Here is a 20,538-nt window from a genome sequence, read left to right as displayed (position 1 = left end):
GGAGTTAGGGAAGCCTCTGAAATTCGAAGCAAAATATCAGGTGCATGTATATACGTGCATTTTGTCTGCAGAAAGGGTTCACAGCTCTCATCTAATTCTCAGAGGCCTCTTGCTGAAGAAAGTTTAAAAGAAATACTGTACTTGCAGTATTATATTGCCTTTTTAATAATGAATTCACGGAACAACAACATTCTTCTTTCCTTATATCTTAGGCTGTTTTACAGTGTCCTTTAGTGACTGAAGGAGAATTAGATAAAACTAAGGTTCTGATGATTTATGTAATACTGAGGGGTTGCTGCCTACTAAGAAAAAATCCATATATTGCTCTAATAGCTATCCCTAGACCCAAGATGTCAGAAATCTTTAAAGTAAACTTTTCATTATAGTATAACACACGTGCAGAAAAGTACATAATCAAAGGTGTACATTTGTCAACATTTTTTAATCTGGGAATTTTTTTTAATTGTTCATGAGCAGATGATCATTAACAACAATATAACACAAGAAGATCATAAATGAGGCACAAACTAGGGGTAAAGTTATACTTACAGGTTTGCTCCCCCAATCTCTTAATGATACCCAAGATCCTTGTTAGGGGACATATATACACCCTTTCAGTGACAGAAGGGTGAGTGAGCAGCAAATTTGGAGAAAAGTCAGAAAAATGTTATAGTAAATAGAGAAGCTTAAAGTACATACAAATCTTTGTCCAAATTGACTGGAGTTCGAGGCTTGGAGCCCATAAACATGGCTGACATCACTGGATAGAGTTTTTTAAAAATCTGTAAGACACACTGGTTTCTGTCTTCATTAGACAGATAGTCCATCCATCTTTTTAACTACAACTACACTATGTACAAGAACTTCAGATTATTATTATTCATCATTCCCCTTCCAATAAAATTTTTACTTTATGTTATTTTCTCCCTTCCTAAAAAAATTATCTATAATGACTGTAAAATGCTTCATATCCTGTCCCTTACCTGCCCATTTCCAAACTGTACAGGAAGATTTAAACAGTATAAGTTGTTTAAAACAATTCTATAAAACACACCTACCTTTGCCCTGCACACTTCCATTTGCATTACTACATCAAGGACCAAGTCTCAATTAACCACTATCTGACCCTTGTTCACTTTCTTCCCTCCCCTCCTTCTGCCAAAGTTTGCCCTTCCTGCCAAAGTTCAGCACTTCCTAGAAAAGTCTCACAGCCTGTTTGATATTGTACTTCACTTTAGTCACCAAAGGAAGAATTTACAGGTGCTTGCCCCATCTATAAGACCATGACCGAAATCTGACCTCCTGTTACAATACGTGAACTCCTGCCCTACTGATAAGGCTGGCAGATATAAGTAGGATTTTTCAAATAATCCTTTGGGAATTTATAAGCAGCACAGCCATAAAAGGGGGGTGAATGGAAGGTCGGTTTCACTAAAAATAATAAATATTGCCATGTTTATTCAAAGTGTGCCTTGTTATCCTCCAGGCCAAAAGTTCAGATAAACACTATTGTAAATGACAAATATTAGAACTTTTTGTTACTTCTGTTATGATCCTTCCGTTGGACACCAATAGAACTGTTTTCCCTTGTATAAGTCCCAGCTCTGATATTGTATAACACTGACTGAGACTAGAATGCTGGATTCATTTGCAGGTCAAAAGGAGGGTAGCTATCTTTCAAAATAAAAAACAAACATTTATTTAGTATTATATACTACTAATTCTAAGTGCAAAGTGCTAGGACTAAAAAAAATGAATAAAATATGGTACCTGCCCTAAAAAAGCTTACAGTCTATTGAGGAAAAAGAATGCCTATTTAGAATACAATGATATAATACAGTAAGCACTAATGTAACTATGTACTGAGTCCTATAATAGTGCAAAGAGGAAGAGGGTCCACTGTGCTCAAAGTGAAACATCAGGAAAATTTGCTAGAGGACATAAAAAAGAATTAAATATGAATCAGTAAAATAGAAATGGGAATAGTAATTCAGGCAGAAGGACTAGCATGAAAAAAGGATGAGATGCATGAAATAACATAGTACATTCAAAGAACTGGAAGCAGTTCAGTATCATTAAAGCACGGTGGTAAGCAGCAGGAAATATGGCAGACCAGACATGGATATGTACTTCCATATGCTGTATCTTCTTCTATATTTTACTCCACGGATGACCAATTAGAGCATTTTAAGGAGACAACATTGGTCAGATTTGTGTGATAGATAGATTATTAACACTACAGTGAGAAGTGAGTGAGGGGGTTATGATACAAGGTAGGGAGAACATTTAGGAGACTGTTTTCAATAATCCTGATGAAAATCTGCACTAGGGCAATCATTTTAGGATGGGGAGGATGAAGTAGAACTACATTTAAGAGGTAACATTTGCAAGATTTGGAGATCTGGATATGTTATTGAGAAAAAAGGAAGGGATTAAGAGTTTTAAGTGGTAAACTGTCAACATAAGTCAAAAGCAGCTGAAAAGTCCAGTAAGATACAGAATCAGCGTAGTGGTATGAACAAAGATAAATATCCTGGTTTGATGGGAGAATGAAGAGTAAAGAAGTAGAGACAAGTATAGGAATGGAAAGGAATGAGAGAGAGAAAAACTACTTTCTCCTCAGTCCTCTAATAAGCTTCTCTATTTCTCTATTCCTAAATCTCTTCTTAAAGCCTAATGTTAATATTAAGTACATCAGGAAATAAGAAAATATTACGAATATTGATATTAAATATCTTTGTCATTAACATTATGAGGAGCTACCTTTCATTATACAATAATACAAATTAGTGATTTGAGAATGGGGAAACAAATACAGAAAAGTGATAAAGTACTGCCCCCAAAAAGCTGTGAAAAGTCAACCCTAGAAGTTATACATGCTGTGGCCCTCGCTTTAGCAAATGAGATATTTGAGTTATTTAAATTCCCTATAGGAATGGAACAGCGACATCTAAAAAATAAACATGTATTCCAGAAAAAATAGAGCTGAGTTCTTATCACCTTAGTTGAGACAGGGTGTTTCTTCAAAACTCAAGAAACGTTATGATTGGGAGAAGAGGCCAGTTTCTGCCATATAAACAATGCTTTAAAATTTATGAACAATAAATATTTTAATATTATTGAATACCAGTGTATAGAATTTATTTTGAAGTGGGCAGTTTAAGGTCTCCCTGTTTTGTCCTCACAATTTAAGATTATATAGGCTTTGTATATTTAAGAATGTGTGAATTTTAAATAATTGATAAACTTTGCATGTTGATGGCAGAAACTACAACCTCTATCAACATGTCTATACTTTGTCATATACTTTGAAAAATACCAATAACATGTCTAATGACCACATCAGAGACACATAATTTTTGCCATATTAACTACCATTTATTAAATGCCAACTATGTGCCAGAGATAGGCACCGTTCATACAATATCTATAACTGCACTAAGTGGTAATTATTATTGCATTTTATAAATGAGAAAGTTAAGGTTTGGGTGACTTGCTTAACACCACTAGTGTGCAAATAAATTACCTCAGTACTCTTATGAATCACTACTAGAATTCTCACTTGAGGAAAATTTGTTATATTTTCTATATCATTAAATCTTAATAAAGCTTAAAAAACTAGCATACACACAGTGATGATATAGTACTGTCATATTATAGTCATTCAAAGGTTGTGACTTCTTTCCTGATATATTATAGTTTTGTAAAAGCATAAGTCCTTGACTTATCCATCTTTAGGTACCACTTATTTATCTATTCATTCAACTAATATTTATTGAGTATCTACACTAAGTACTGTTGTAAGTACTGAGGATATAGCATTAAACTAAACAAACTACCCATTTTCAAGACTTTACACTATTTGAAAGGAAATATGCACTTGATTTTGCAATTATGAGGCTTATAAAACTTTATATGAGCAAATATGGTTCTTTAACCATACATACTATTGAAGAGACTAAACAAAATCATGCAGCATGGAAGCAAGATAATAAGGGAGAAAGGAGAGGGAAGTACATGGCAAAGGAAAAATGTGTATTACTGCATATGTGATTTCTATTCAACTTTCAATAAATAGATAACTTCTATCTTACACAAAACATTTTATAAAATAGAAAAAAGGGAAGAATGTTCAACAATTCTAATGAGGTTAAAATAACACTGACTTACAAACCACATAAAGACAATGCAAAAAAAAAAAAAAGAGAAGAAAAGAAAAGGAAACTATGGCCAGAAACACAAAAAAGATTAAAAATAAAATAAATAAACAAAAAGCAGTTGAATTCCACAGGGTGTTAAAAAAAAAGGCAGTAATACATCCTCATCAAGTTGGATTTATCTAAGGAATGCAAGGATTGTTTAATATCAGAAATATCTATCAATGAAATCCATCACCTTCATGAATTAAAGGATAAAAACCATAGCATTTTATCAGTATATCTGGAAAACAAAATCAATAAAATTCAGTACTCATTTATGGTTTTATAAAAAATTATAAGAAGTCTAGGAATAACTAAAGAATATTTACCAAAATCCTATTGCAAACATCAAGTTAATGGAGAAACTTTAGATACTTTCTCTTTGAAATTAGAAAACAGAGAAGGATGTCCACTATCACTTTACTAGACAACAAAGTAATGATGATCCTGGTCAATACAACAGCACAATAAGAACAAAGAGATATATGGCTAGGAAGAAAAGAAACAAAGTCAATATCTGCATATATTATGATCAACTACACAGAAAACCTATCATAAACCAAAAAAACAAACTACAATAACTAGCAAAAGAGTTGAGCAGGTTGTCAGATGTAGGTTAACTTACAAAAATCAATAGTGTTTCTCAATATCAGCAATAATATTAGAAAATAAAGTAGAAAATAGCAACAAAAACTATAAGCATTTTCTTGTTAACTTAAAAAAAAATGCCCAAGGCTATTAACATAGAAACACATCTTAATTAAATAACTTTAAAGTAGATCTTATTCTTCCACAAATGGGATAACTTACCATTATAAAGTGGTCACTTCTTCCCAAATCTTATCTATAAATTCAACTGATTCAAACAAATATTCTAAGAAATTTTTTCTTATAAAGTCAAACTGACTATAAAATATATATGGAAAAATAAAGTTCTATAAATAGTGAAAGCAATTTAAAAGAGGAAAAATTAGAAAGTACTTCTTTTACTATATATGTAGATATATTACAAAACCAAATATAACAAACTATAGAGCTGAGAAACAGATTCACATAAATATGAATATTTAGTGTATGCCAGATGTACTACCAGGAATTACTGAGTGATGTACAGATTATGTAATAGATGGGATTAATAAAACTGAATTCCTCACATAGAAAACAATTGAGTTGGACCCCTACCTCATACCTATACATACAGCAGTGAAAACAAGATGGATCAAAATCAAAATGTGAATGATACAATGTTAAAGGTAATGGAAGAGGAATGCTCTATGACCTTGAAAGAGAGAGGGATTTTTTAAAAACAAGGATCAAAAAGTACAGATTCTAAGGTTAATACTGATTGACTTGATTATATTAAAATCAAAGAGTTCTGTTTCACAAAAGATAACACAGACATAGTTTAGAATCTGGTGGCAAACTGGAAAAAAGATATCTGTAATATCTTAAACTGTTAATATCTACAATATTGGAAGAATTTCTGAAATGTCTCTTTCCGGCAAACAGAAAAGACAAAAACAAGAAATCCAATTAAAAAAACTGAACAAAGACCAAAAGTAGGCCATTCAGAGAAGAAAAATCTTAAATGATTAGTAAGTCTATAGAGAGAAGCATAATGTTACCAGTCATCAGAGAAATGCAAATTAAAATGATATCAATATCCATCAGGTTAGCAGAAATTAGAAATTGGTGAAATTAAATATTATATTGATACATATACCTTATAACCCAAGAATTTCATGCCTAGGTATAAAAAACATAGAAACTTACACACCAGTCCATAAGAGGGTACTATTTGTTACAGCAGAATATTATAGGCAATTTAAGTGTTATCACTAAAGTAATAGATAATTAAATACAGCAAATACAAACCAGCAATTAACTATCACGTTTAAGTGGGAGGCAATGAACTAGATATACAGACTATAAGGAGGACAGATATTAAAAATAGCGCTAAGCAAAAGATATAAGAAATAGAACTAGGTCCATAAGACAATACTATCTGAATAAGTTAAAAACAAATACATATACAAGTCACTATATATTTTTCAAGGACACAAACACAACCATGATCATATATTAAACATATTAGAGTTAGTATACTTGGGGATGAGAGACAAATGGGCTTATGGACATGGGATGAATGGAAAAAACATGATAAAATAAAATACAACAGGGGCCTTGTATGAAATGATGAAAAGAGTGTGTCACAAACCAAGATGTTTATAATTTATTTAACTCTCTGTACGTGATATTGAAAAGAAACTGTGACTTATTTTAGATGCCTTGATACAATTTTATCTATATCTTGCTTCATCTATATATAGCAAGAATGATAAATGGAGAGAAGAAATAGTGAGAAAAGAGGGAGAGGGAAAGAGGGAAGCAGAGAGCAAGGAGAAATGGGAGGAGGAAGGAGAGGAGAGGAGAAGAAACTATCAGTTCTTTGCTCAAACTACTGGAGATCACCAAAAATACTTCAGGCCATAACGTCCACCCAAACCATCTGCAGTAATGACTAAGTGACACTATGGTAAATATATGAGGAAAGAAAATGGATAACACACTGGGCAATAAGACATATTCAAATATACTAAAAACAACATGATAGAAGTTTCACTGAACTTTGCTATAAAATATATCGATAATGGACTTCTCTCATCAATTTGTCTTTGATGATACTTTAGCTTCATAGTTTAATTTTTTTATTGAGCGTATGTATCTGTGTGTCTGCATGTAGGTGTACTACCAAGAAGGAGAAAGCGCCTTTCTTAGAATCCCATTAATACCTATAATATTTCTCCCCAGAGAGGTTCCTCTTCCCATATGTGTTATATGACAAAGGAAGAATTATCAGGAATGATAAAGCAAACAGTTTTTACAAACATTATTTTAATATGTAAAGATAGGCTATTGTATAAATAACTACATTATTAAATTAAGAATAGAAATCTGAATTTGTGTGTCACTATTTCTAGGTATAATCTAATAATCTATTGATGACTGATAGAAATTAACATTACTAGCTATAGCATATCACATGGCAAACACAAATAAAAGATTCAAGAAGAAAAGAATTATTTTTTAATAATTGATACTCCTTAAGTAACAGTTTCTTATTCCTTACTCTTAATACTAAACAGAAAAACTATCAAATATGAGAATGCAGAGTTTTGAATTCAATATAAATTTTTATTAGGCAGAGCCAGATAAAGACTCACCAGGACAGAATATATGTGTAGACATCGATAAACAGGAGAGAAATCAACCAAATCTTGGGCCCCAGGTACCTGCAAAACAACCAAGACTGTCATAAAATATTCAAACAAGGCTATTAAGAGCAACTGTACTCATTTTTAATACTCAAGTGCTAAAAAAAAAAGTATGCTTCCAGACACCTAGTTTTGGCATTTCAGCCATGGCATTAATAAGCAATGAGGATATCACCAATGTTGGGACACAGAACAGAAACAGGTGTAACTGGTCCTGCATCTGCTTTTAGAGACAATTTGGAGGCTGCAGGAAAAAGAAGGAAAAGAAAAAGGTGGAAATGTGACTTTGCTAACTTGACTTTGTCTTCTTAGATACATGGTACCCTACATAAAAAAACTAAGTTTCAGTGGTCAAAAACAAAACTTGCCACTTGAATGGCCTGCCAGGCAACTTCTGAAGGGCATAAGAATCAGTGAATATTTAAGTCAGCATGCAATCAAAATACAGAAATATGCCAGGAAGAGGGGGAGATGATTTTTTTTTTAAATTTTAGTTAGTTAGTTGTGCCAGGTCTTAGTTGCAGCCGGCGGGCTCCTTAGTTGTGGTTTGCAGACTCCTTAGTTATGGCTCGCTGGCTCCTTAGTTGCAGTACACATGTGGGATCTAGTTCCCTGGCCAGGGATCGAACCCGGGCCCCCTGCATTGGGAGCTCGGAGTCTTAATCACTGCGCCACCAGGGAAGTCCCTATATTTTTAAAAGTAAGATAATGAATGGAAAACCAAACCTAGAGTAATATCAAAAAATTGTAATATGAACAATGCATACAGATTAATCCTAGACATCAAAAGAGAAAGTAAAACAAAAAACATCAGGTAAGAACTGCAGTATAGTCACAGTGCTAAAACTGATTTGTTACAATCGTGACGATGAATAAGTCACACTTTACTTTGACCTCAATTTCCTCATCTGAAAAAAAAAACTATCAAACTATCCAGTTGACCCATAGAAATTTAACAAAAATAAAAGGAAACACTGAAAGCAAATATTAAACAAAATAAAACAAAAAGGACAAAATCACATAAAGAAATACAGTAGTCAAAATAAAGACCTAGCTGAAGTTTTTACTGTAACACTAGTAACTGTATCATTTATCAGAATATAGGCAGCAGGCACATCTAAATTGGGTTGGGCTGATTCATGATTACAAGGTCAGTTTCCTTTACTTCATAAAGTAAGCCTCATATCTTCTTTAGGTAACAGATTCTTCATCAAGATGCTGTTCCTAATGAAATCTACTCATTCTGCAATTCAACAGTACAATACCTACTTTCTCTTCCCTCCAAAACCATCGCATCTCTCTATATATTGGTTCAAGTTTATTGACTATTCTGTTCATTTGCTTTGCATCCATGAGAGTAGAGATTAAATCTCTATGTTTGGGAACCTCATTCTATACAGTGTACACTCTGTAAGCACTCAAAGCAAACTTTTTGTGAATCCAAAGATGATAAGGTGCTTAAGATCCTACACCATGGCCAAAGCGTAGTTTCCCTTTAAAAAAAAAAAAAAAGGCATTTAGAAAAGTTAGTAAGCATTGGACTTCCCTGGCGGTCCAGTGCTTAAGACACCATGCTTCCAATGGAGGGGGCGTGGGTTCGATCCCTGGTCGGGGAACTAAGATCCCACATGCCATGTGGTGCGGCCAAAAAGAAAAAAGAGAAAGAAACAGTTAGTGAGCATTGCCAAATTACTGAGAAAAACATTTTATGGACAGATGGGCACCATGTAGGTAAAGAAAAGTACGACTAAAAAGCATGTAAAATTTCTAACTTTAAGAGTACAATGGATACTCATTTTCATCTTAACACAAAAAGAGGCAGCAGGTGATCATTTCAGGCATTCTTATTTGAAATGACCACAATATTAAAGCACGTTTACAGTCACTCCTCTATGAAGTGGAGATTTCAAGGAAAGTTATTTTATTTTTCCAAAAAACCAGAGCCTACTAGTGAAAACTAGAGCTAAGTGGAAAACAATCTCAAAAGAAGAAACAATAGAAAATTTCCATTAAATTATATTTACAATAGTATTTAAATTACCTAAAAATTACATGTGCATATAAAAAAAGACAAGAAAGAAATGCATAAAAAAATTTTTTTTGATCTGTATAGAAAATGAAACTTTTTCCCTTTATTTAGAATTAACAATTATAAAGTTATTTTTTAGAAATATATACTTTAAAAAAGTTTAAGAAAACTTTACCTAATTTTAAACAAATTTCATCACAACTTTGTTTATATGCTCTTCTTCATGCAGTTTATTTATTTTGTTTTGCTTTGAACTCAGAGCCCTGGTTTCATTCAAAAGGAAACTGCTTCTAACCATTGCTCAGACAGAGCCTTGGTCCTTTCACAAGTCAGACCCATCCTTACAGAATGAACATCCACATTAGGGGACAGTTTCCCCAGAAATCTGTGACAAATAACCTAATGGGGCCCTTTACTAATGTTCTGAGAAGACTGGTTTATCTGGGCCAAATAAAAAATAAATATAATTAGAGAGGAGACAAAGGCTTTTCCTGTCATCTCCACCAAATATTTATCAAACCTATTTTCTATGAGGCTGTCTTGACATCATCATATTCAGCTTCAAGCTGTTTAAAGTACTCTGACCTGGAAGTACTGGCTCTGCTATTTCTTAGCCTCTGAAATCATAATCCAGTTAAGTCCTCCTAAGCAGCACATGCTTTCCTGCTTTGAAAGTGGTACACAGAAATCTAGACAAGAAGGAGCAGAATGGGGCAAACTTTATTTCCACTCTCCAAATAGCCTACTGTTTAGAAATCATTTTTCCTCCATGCTCCCTTCTGTGAGGAACACTAGGAACACTGTGAGGAACCCAGAAGAGTGCTGTGAGAAGAAAGGTATGTAAAGCATGCACTGACTCATGTTGCTTTGAGCTAGATGTGTTTTCTCTGCTTCCACTAATGAAAAAGAATCACTTACATCTTCAGAAAGGTGGAAGGAGGAGAGCAACATACACTGTACGTGAAGGAATGCTACACGTTTGAAAGGATAAGAAATGAACTTTCAAAAACCTAAATAAATGGGAGTGGGGAAGGAGTACTAGAACAAAAGGCAATGTTTCCTAACTCACATAAATAGTCTATTTCAAGGTCCACATTTTGCTCCCTATTTAAAAAATGCTAAATCTCTGTCAGAGCTGTCTTCATTCTTCTCCATTGCCCCTGCCTCCCCTCAGGTTGCAAAGAATGATCCAAGCAGGTTTAGGTTTCAGCTGGGGCAGAGGGAGGGGTCCAAGGACACTTTCCTAAGCTAACAATGACTGCCTCTAATGGTTTCTGTCTCCTAACAAAAGCCATGACTCCGTCTTTATCAGCTTCATCTAATTTTTCCTTTCCAAAGTAAATAACACAGCCCTTGCATTTTACACATGTCCAAGTTTGACAAATCATTATCGACTGAGACTATAACTGATAAGAGATAACTTTGTGGTAGGACATTGTCATTTCCTCTCATAAGGGCTTTCTTTCTGAGATACAGAAACATGATTAAAATAGTTAAACATTTCCTCTGCATGGCAGTCAGGAACTCAAGACATTAAGATACTGGAGTCTGTATTTTTCTAGTTCAGATAGATCTATCTTCATACCAACAGTAGCCACAAACAATACACTTAAGATTATCCTGCTTTTTTAACTAGTTGTTTTCCTTAAGAATTCACATGAAATGATTTCATCACCAAGGACAGCAGCTGCCTAATTCCCTATATGGTTTCTGAATGGAGCGCCTTCTGCCAGCTCAAACCTCTTTATTTTCAGGGAGGAGCAAATAGTAGGTAAAATTTTAGATTATGTACCTAAGAAATCTATGCCTGAGAGCGCATTATAATATTATATAAATTACAAGAACTTTGATATATTTTAAAATAACAGATAACAATAAGCTGTTAAAAGAATTTACAGGTGACTGTCCTACAACATCCATAGGCAGATGTCATGGAGGCAACAACTACGTTCGACAATTAAACATTCACATACCCACTAGAGATTGTGTACTGTTAGATACCAATATATATGGCTAATCTGTCTGTTTCAACCTTATATTTCTATGATAAATATTAACAGCTTCAGTCAAAGAAATACTCCCTAATTATTGTCTATAGACTATTTGCTGTTAAATAGCATTACATCCGTCAATATACCAGCTATCACATGATGCCACTAAATAGATGGCAAAAATAGTCCGGACAGAGGATGCTGCAAAGTAAGAAAAGTAAATTTATAAATAGAACTAATGAAAAGCACCCTGAAAAAAATAGTCTTTTGAACCTCTGTACACAATATACATTAGAGAAGATATAAAGATTCAGAGGAAAAACGGGAATATTAGATGTCAAGAAGAAAAGAAACATGAGTATTTCTGATTATGAAAATTCTTGCAAAACATCAGGATCTGATTTTTATATGTTTTTCTTCTTTTCTAATACATCTTAGTTCAAGTCAAAGGAAGTTTCTGAAAATGGAAAGGTTAGTGGGTAAGTTCATCTCATATATGATAAGGAAAATGTTAATTTTTTTAAAAAAGGAGATTTTGATTTTAAAATAATGACATTCAAGTTTTAACAGATACACTCATTTAATATTTATTTTCCAAAAAAAAGGAGTTAGAAGTTAGTTCTTTCCACTACCTTTAAAGGCTCACTAACAACCTGGTAAATCTACATGCTTTACTACTGGGTAAGCACATCATTAGAAAAGGGGAATAGAGTACAAGAAACCATCACTTGCCTCCTTCCACTCAAGAAGAGTAGCAAATGTACTAAGAGAGATTTACCTAGGCTGCTGATAAAGACAGTACATGAAAACAGAAATGCATTAGGGTGCTCTAGTTCTGTTGTTCACACAGCTGTCCGAGGAGATACTGACACACAAACACACACACACAGAGGCCATTTATTTTTCTCTTACGAACCCTTTTAAAGTAGGTGGATCTTCCAAAAAGAGTATGATAGAAGTTCGCAAGGAATTTAGATATGCTTCTCACTAATTATTTGAATCATTCTCCATCTTGAAAATACTTTTGATTACCACTTAAAACAGTATTTTGGTATTTTGGTTTCTTGGTATTGGTAAATGAATCTAGGGACTTGGTGCCTATCTCTGAAAATTAGTTGGATCTCAAGTCATTAAAATACACCAGGCATTTTTCTCAAAGGAGAAAACAACAAATGATTAGCTAAAGGGGCATTGCCTCTGAATTCAGAGGATCAAATTTGACTGCCCATATTACGTTTGGAAGCCAGGAAATACCCGTCAAACATTTTCTACCAGTGTACTTTTCTGAACTACTTGACTTCCAAATTTCAGAGAAAAGAAGGGTAGAATTCATTTGGACATAAGCTTTAATAAAGCTGGACTAAACACCACAGACACACAAACTAGAAGGCACAGGATTCTAAGTGACTAGAATTGGCTAAAGTATAAAAAATTTTCCAAGCTTTTAAACATATAAGAATACCCTGACCAGAGCCCTATCCTGAAAAGTACAGTATTTTTCTATTGAGCTTCTCACAAATTATTAGAATTCTTCCTGAGAAATCCCTCAGTAGATTACCACTTAATTTACTCAAGTACTTGCACTAAACAGAAGAAATCAGGAAAAATATCGGCATTTCTCCTTACTGAGACATTGCAAAAAAACTTGTGGCCAAAATTAAATGAGGGTCCCTCAAGAATTCTCTGCTTGAACCTGAACACTTAGGAAATAAAAATTCAACTGGTCTTTATTTAACAATGGTCTACTATATGCTAAGAAACTCTAAACTATTAGGCAAAAAGGAAATTTAGCACGAATATGGTATTAAATATAAAAAGTTCTAAGAGAAGGAAAAGTTAAGGTGATCAAAAGTAGGTAGAAGAAAATAGTATAATATTATAGATAAAGAACTAATATCCCTAATATATAAGGAAATCATAAAAATTGAAGGGAAAAAAACCCAAAATCATCAGAAAAAAATGGGCAAAAAAAAAGAGCAGATAGTTTTTTGGGGAAAAAAGATACAAATAGCCCTCAAACTTATCAGATACTACATTTCACCCACAGTAAAAGGAATGCAAACTCAAACTATACCATTTCTCATTTATGCAACTGGAAAAATTCAGTAACTTAACAAAATGGTCTCAAGGAAGCTATAAGAAAATAGGCACCTCATACATTGCTGGTAGGGTGGAGGTACAGAAAATGTTACAACCTCTATGGAGCACAATTTGACATTAACAAAACTACATATGCATTTACCCCTTGAATCAACAATCTAGAAACCTACCCTGAAGAAACATCTCCAACTATATGGAAAACAATTCTCAGGTTTGGGGGTTTATTATGAAACTTTTTTTAAGTTTTAAGGTGTTTTACATAGAGTAAAACCCATCCTTTCTAGTGAACAACTCTGTATGTTCTAAAAAAATCCATATAGTCATGTAATCACTATCACAATCTAGATTTTAAAAAAGGGTTCCACCACCCCCAAAATTTCCCTCATGCCCCTTTGTAGTCAAATTGTTCCCTAATGCTCAGCCCTTGACAAACACTGATCCATTTTATGTCCCTAGAGTTTTGCCTTTTCAAGAATGTCATATAAATAGACTCATACCATATGTAGCATTTGAATCTTGCTTCTTTCATTTAGCATAATGCATTTGAGATTCATTTATGTTGTTTCATGTATCTATAGTTCACTTCTTTTTATTTCAGAGTGATACTCTAATTATGGATATACCACCGTTCATTTATCCCTTCACTCATTGGAGGACACTTGGGTTGCTTCTACTTTCTGGCAATGTATGAATAAAGTTGCTACAAACATTCAGGTAGAGGTTATTGTGTGAATATAATGGGTAAATTCCTAGGAGTGAGACCGCTGGGGTCATATGGTAAGTGTATGTTCACCTTTATAATACACTAACAGGCTGTTTTCCAAACTGACTGTACCATTTTGCATTTTCACAGCAATATTTAATTTGTTCAGCACCCAGCCATTACTTGATTTTGTCGGTATTTTGTTAAGCTAATTCAAATAGCTATGTAGTAGAGACACTACACTTTCATAGGAAAAGACTGGAAATCATTAAATGCCTACCTATAAGAAATTGGCTGAATAAACTATGGTTCATTCAAATAATAGAGTACAATTTGGCAATAAAAATAGAATGAGAATGATTTCTATGAAGTGATATGAAAATTACTATTTTCAGGATATATTTTCAAGTGAAAAAACAAAGTACAAAAAATATATATGTATGATGCTATTAATGTTGTGTAAGGTATGAGAAAGGGTAAGTACACACACCACAAACACACACAAACTCAAAATACTGATTATTTACAAAGGGTGGGTAGGATCAGGAAGGGAGAGATAAAGAGGAAAATGGGATTTCACTGAACATATCTTCTTACATAATTCTGCCTTTTGAACCATGTTCATATTTTACATAGTCAAAAAAATTAAATTAATAAGGATGGGGAACCCCAAAAATAACACAAAAGAAACAAATGAACCTAAGAATATATAAATTTGGTAACAATCATACATGAGAAAATAAAATAGCCAAGAAACATCTGAACAAAATACTCTGAACTATATAGCTCTACTGTATTGTAAGATGAGAAGAACTGCAAAGAAATCTTGAACTTAATAAGTTTACTGCTTTTAGTGACACATGCATAGAAATTCTGAAACTATTTTGTGTTATATGATTAGGCAAATGAGTAAATATATTAATACTCTGGGAACCAGGATTCTCAGAGATACAAATATGGAATAGAAGAAGAGGAAGAACTATGATATCAGGTTTAAATTAGAAGCATCAGGTTTAACTCACAATTTATAAAAATGCCTATGTTGGTATAGCATGTGTATTTCTTAACTCTGTCCACAAAAGGAGCATACCTAATGCCCACATCTCAGTTTCTAAATATCACTATCCAGTAAAAGGAACAAGAACTCTTTGACAAAATAGCTAATACTGGGGGCTGGGGCAAAACCTGGAGTAGACCAGGAATATCTTGTGCCAGAAAAAAAAGGAAGTGCTCAAAAACTGATGAAGACAATAGATGAGACTCCCACTAGCCAAATTTGGAACAACTGGAGAATCAAAATGAAAGACAAGAATGGACTATAACCCTTGTATATAAAAAAGAATATATGTGACAACAATGACACAAAAAAAAAAGAAAGGGAGAAAAGTAAAGTTCTTTAAAGAATAATGTCAACTAATCAATGTGAATGAAATGATAAAGATAGAAAAATCACTATTTTTATAATCACCACAGTAACATATGATTCAGGAAAAAAATATCAATGAATTCTAAACCAACAGGTGAAAAACAGGGAACAGGATAGCTGCATGATCTAAAAGTATCACTCTATAGATCACTTATTAATTACAAAGGAGGAAAGGCACCTTTACAGTGGAGAAATCTGGTAGACACCACCTTAACCAATTGTGTACATCCTGATATGATGCACTGAAAAGAACATAATACTACTTTTGTTATATTCCTGCCAAAAATGATTAACCTGAATCTAATCATGAGGACGCACCAGATATGCCTAAATAAAGGGATATTAAAGGAGAATAAATAGACATAAAAATTAAATGCAATGTGTGATACTTGTCTAGATGTGGTTGCAGGAAAAAATAAAAGAAAAAAAACTGCTGTGAAGGACATTATGGGGAAATTTGTATACAAGTGACATATTAAGTGGTAGTATTATATCAAAATTAAAATTCCTGAGTGTGACCATTGTATTGTGGTTATGTGGAAGGATATCATTCTCAGAAAACTAGAAGTTTCTGTATTGAGAGTTCAAATATGATGGATGAAATATGCCACTTTCTTTCAAATGATTCAACTTTAGCTGGGGCAGTGGGAGAGGGTGGAGAATAAAATTGACTTTCAAAATCAATTTTTTGAGAGAAAAATCTCCAAATCTAATAAGTATTTAAGTGAAGGTATATGTATGTTCATCTTACCACTCTGGTAAGTTTTCTAAAGATTGAAAATTTCTTTTAAAAAAGCTTTTTAAAAGAAGATATTACTCAAGAGGTGGGAGTTGGGGATGGGCAAGATGAGTGAAAGAGGTCAAAAGGTACAGATTTCCAATGATAAAATAAATGTCATGGTATGTAATGTACAGCATGGCAACTATAGTTAATAATAACGTATTATATACTTGAAAGTTGTTAAGAGAGTAGATCTTAAAAGTTCTGATCACCAAAAAAAAAAAAAAATTGCAACTATGTATGGTGATAGATTAACTAGACTTACTGTGGTGATCATTTTGCAATACACAGAAATATCAAATCATTACATTGTACACCCAAAACTAATATGTTATATGTCACTTATACTGTAATTAAAAATTCTTATAAATAAGTAAGAAGAGGATGTTACAGAAGAGGTGAGATTGACCTAGTCCTCAGGGAAAAGTAGAATTTGATATTTTAGACAAGGAGTGGTGGGGGAGTACATTCCCTAGTTGGGGTTATTAGCAACTTAGCACAGAGTGAAGGTGGTAGTTGAATAAGCAATGAGCACATAAAGGAGAAATTCCAGAAGACCTGAAAAGGCAAGTAGACTTTTATAATTAAGGCAAATAATTTCAAAACAAGAACTTTATACTATCAGAAAATGAAAAATTTTTTAAAATCTTATATCAATGAGAGCCATAATAAATCTCTGCCAATGGACAGACCCAAAAGATCAAAAAATAGGAATAAGAAAAGCAAAACAGAATATCTAAGCATGTCATAATGTTTTCATTCAACTTTTTCAATTGTCTTTATTGCCATTTGGTTATAAATACAGGTACCTACTTTTCATCTGACTACATTTATCCTTAATAGACCAGCTTTCATCAAGAATCGAAATGGAGGGCTTCCCTGGTGGCACAGTGGTTGAGAGTCCACCTGCCGACGCAGGGGACGCGCCTTCGTGCCCCAGTCCAGGAAGATCCCACATGCCACGGAGCGGCTGGGCCCGTGAGCCATGGCTGTTGAGCCTGCGCGTCCGGAGCCTGTGCTCCACAACGGGAGAGGCCACAACAGTGAGAGGCCCACATACCGCAAAAAAAAAAAAAAAAAAGAAAGAATAGAAATGGAAAACTCAAAGGAGACAGGGGTCAGCGGGTACAGGGAACCAGCAAAGCAGGCCAGCATATTAAACTGTATTCTTTTAACAGACATACTTTGTATATGAAATATCTAGGACTACTACTTATTTTTACAATGGAGTATATTCTCATCTTTTTTTTCCAAACATGTGGTCCTGCCAGTGTATCTTCCATTTTGCCATTTTTTAATACACACTCAGTAAAAGTAATACTTCCCTCAACAACTGCACAAATATGATAATAAATGGCAATATCCAATGTGCAGACACAACCGGGATTGTGGCTTAGTGGAAAAACCATATCCTTGGTAGCAACCTTGAAGCTCAGGACTAGTATATTACTACCATGCTTAGAAAGAGACTAGGTTGGAAATACAGATTTTTTTTATGTGAATTCAACTAACTTTTAAAAGTTTGAAACTAATTTTAAAACTTTTAAGCACTGTACAAGCCAACAACCATTCTGTAAGCTGTTTCTGGCCCATGGGCTGCCAATATACAACCTCTAATTTAAACTCTAAAGTCCTAACGGCACCTTTTATTTCACTTTAACTTGTTGAGAAATAACCCATTTTGTTACCTTCCCGTCAATAGAAAGTTCTGCAATAAACAATTTGAAATTTGGATCAAATATCATAACCAAAATTTTACATAAGCAATTTGACATTAATTAATTATTGTCACTATTTTATAGGTGAGAAAAGAGATGCTTAGAGAAATTATAGGACTTCCTCCAACAGCACAAAAGCTGACAGAACTTACACTTTCTATAGACAAATCTTGTGTTTTTTTTACAATCACCTTATTATGGACTGAATTGTGTCTCCCCCAAAATTCATATATTGAAGCCCTAACCCCCATAGTGACTGCATTTGAAAATAGGGCCTTTAAGGAGGTAATTAAAGTAACATAAAGTCATAGGGTGGGACCCTAATACAATAGGACTGATGTCCCTATAAGAAGAGGAAGACACACTTGGGGCGTGCAAGCAGAGAAAAAGCCATGTGAGGACACAGCAAGAAGGTAGCCATTTGCAAGCCAAGAGGAAAGGCCTGAGGATAAACCAACCCTGCTGGCAATTTGATCTTGAGAGTATCACCCTCCAGAACTATGAGAAAACAAATTTCTGTTGTTTAAGCCATGCAAACTGTGGTATTCTGGTATGGCAGCTCTAGCAAACAAATACAACTTGTTACCTCAAAATTAGTAAAGTACCATAATCAAAAAGACATCTCAGAAGGCTTTATATTAAACACATGACATTTGTATGTAACTTAGCACTTCCATCGTGTTAATTACATATTTCAAAAAAGACACCAAAATCTTAAGAGTTAAACCTGACATGGGTCATTTGTTCAACAAACATTTATTTGATCCATACTCTATTAAGAGTTTTGTGGATAACACAGTGACCACTGGTCACTAACAGTATGTAAACAAATTAAGAGAGATATGTGCCAGAAATATGACACCAATGAAGTGTTCTAAGAATACAGAAGCTCTGAAGTAACCTAGAAACAAAGAAGAAATCATAGGTCCTGCTTCTTCAAGCTATTTCTTACTCAATACTGCTTTATTTCAGTAGATTTTTTGTTTACAGTAGATTGTAGTCACCACTCCATGTAAATATACATCATCAAAAACTACATCAAGATATATTTCACCTTTATTCCAAAAAAAGCACACAGTCAGAATGCCATAATAATAACTATTATATACTGGTAGCATTGTATGTGCCAAGCACTATGACAGAAGCATCATATAAATTACTTCAGTCAATCCTCACAACGACCCTACCCTTAGAAGGTATTACTGTCCCCTTTCCCACAAATAATATATCACCTTAAGTGGTTCTTTGTACTATGTGTTCCAATATTTCAAAAATAATATTTCAGAAAAATCTAATATATTCTCAAGCTAAAATGTTCACTACTTCTAAAAATATTTTTTAAGTTCTGTCTAGACATGTAGAGAAAAGCAATAACATCTGCATATACCACAGTATGACATAAAGATTCAAAACAGATTTCCAACATCAAAACCAGGCCGGCCAAGTGCACCACTCCCCATCCTCCCCATGAAGCAGCTGAGGTCCCACCACAGCTGGAGGGCAGGTGCAGCCCACATGAGGGACAACCCTTGAGCACCTGGCTCTGGTGGCCAGGGAAGACTGTGCTTCCAGGCCCCAAGGATCATACCTTATACAAGAACACTCCTTTAAGACTGAGAGAGACAGCTGTTTCATCTAATAACATATAGACAAACACAGAGAGCCAGGCAAAATGAGGAGACAAAGGAACATATTCCAAACCAAAAAGTAAGACAGATGCCCAGAAAAAGACCTTAATGAAATGGAGATAAACAATCAACCTGATTAACAGTTTAAAGTAATGGTTATAAACATACTCACCAAACTCAGGAGAGGAATGAATGAACACAGTGATATCCTTAACAAAAAGATAGAAAATATATGAAAGTACCAAACAGCAGTTATAACTCAACTGAAATATACACTTGAGGGGTTCAACAGCAGATTGGATGAAGAAGAATGAATCAATGAGCTGGAAGAAAAGCATGGAAATCACCTAGAAAAAGCAGCAAAAAGAAAAAAAAATTTTTTAAGTGAATATACCTAAGGGACCTCTGAGACAGCATCAAGCAGAAAAACATTCACATTATAGAAGCCCCAGAAGGCAAAAAGAAGAGAAAGGGTCAGAAAAATTATTTGAAAAAGTAATAGCTGAAAACTTCCCTAATCTGGGGAAGGAAACAGACATCCAGGTCCAAAAGAGTTCCAAGTAAGGCAAAACCAAAGAGAACCACACCAAGACACATTATAATTAAGATGGTAAAAGTAAGGACTAAGAGAGAATCTTAACAGCAATGAGAGAAAAGCAACTTATTACATAGAAAGAAAACCTCATAA

General features: G+C 33.9%; 1 protein-coding gene across 3 annotated transcripts in view; it reads right to left on the bottom strand.

The window, feature by feature from the left end:
- The window catches only part of EXOC6B (exocyst complex component 6B), a 708,543-nt gene that overhangs the window by 405,448 nt on the left and 282,557 nt on the right, over window positions 1-20,538 (bottom strand). For all 3 annotated transcript variants that reach the window (XM_060026390.1, XM_060026391.1, XM_060026392.1), the window contains one exon: window positions 7,424-7,492. In XM_060026390.1, coding sequence (XP_059882373.1) covers window positions 7,424-7,492 — 69 coding nt within the window. The remainder of the gene's footprint in view (window positions 1-7,423; window positions 7,493-20,538) is intronic.

This window comes from Delphinus delphis, chromosome 12 (assembly GCF_949987515.2).
Source record: "Delphinus delphis chromosome 12, mDelDel1.2, whole genome shotgun sequence".
Lineage (NCBI taxonomy): Eukaryota > Metazoa > Chordata > Mammalia > Artiodactyla > Delphinidae > Delphinus > Delphinus delphis.
Note: the sequence above shows the minus strand (reverse complement) of the source record. Positions and strands in the feature narration are given on the sequence as shown.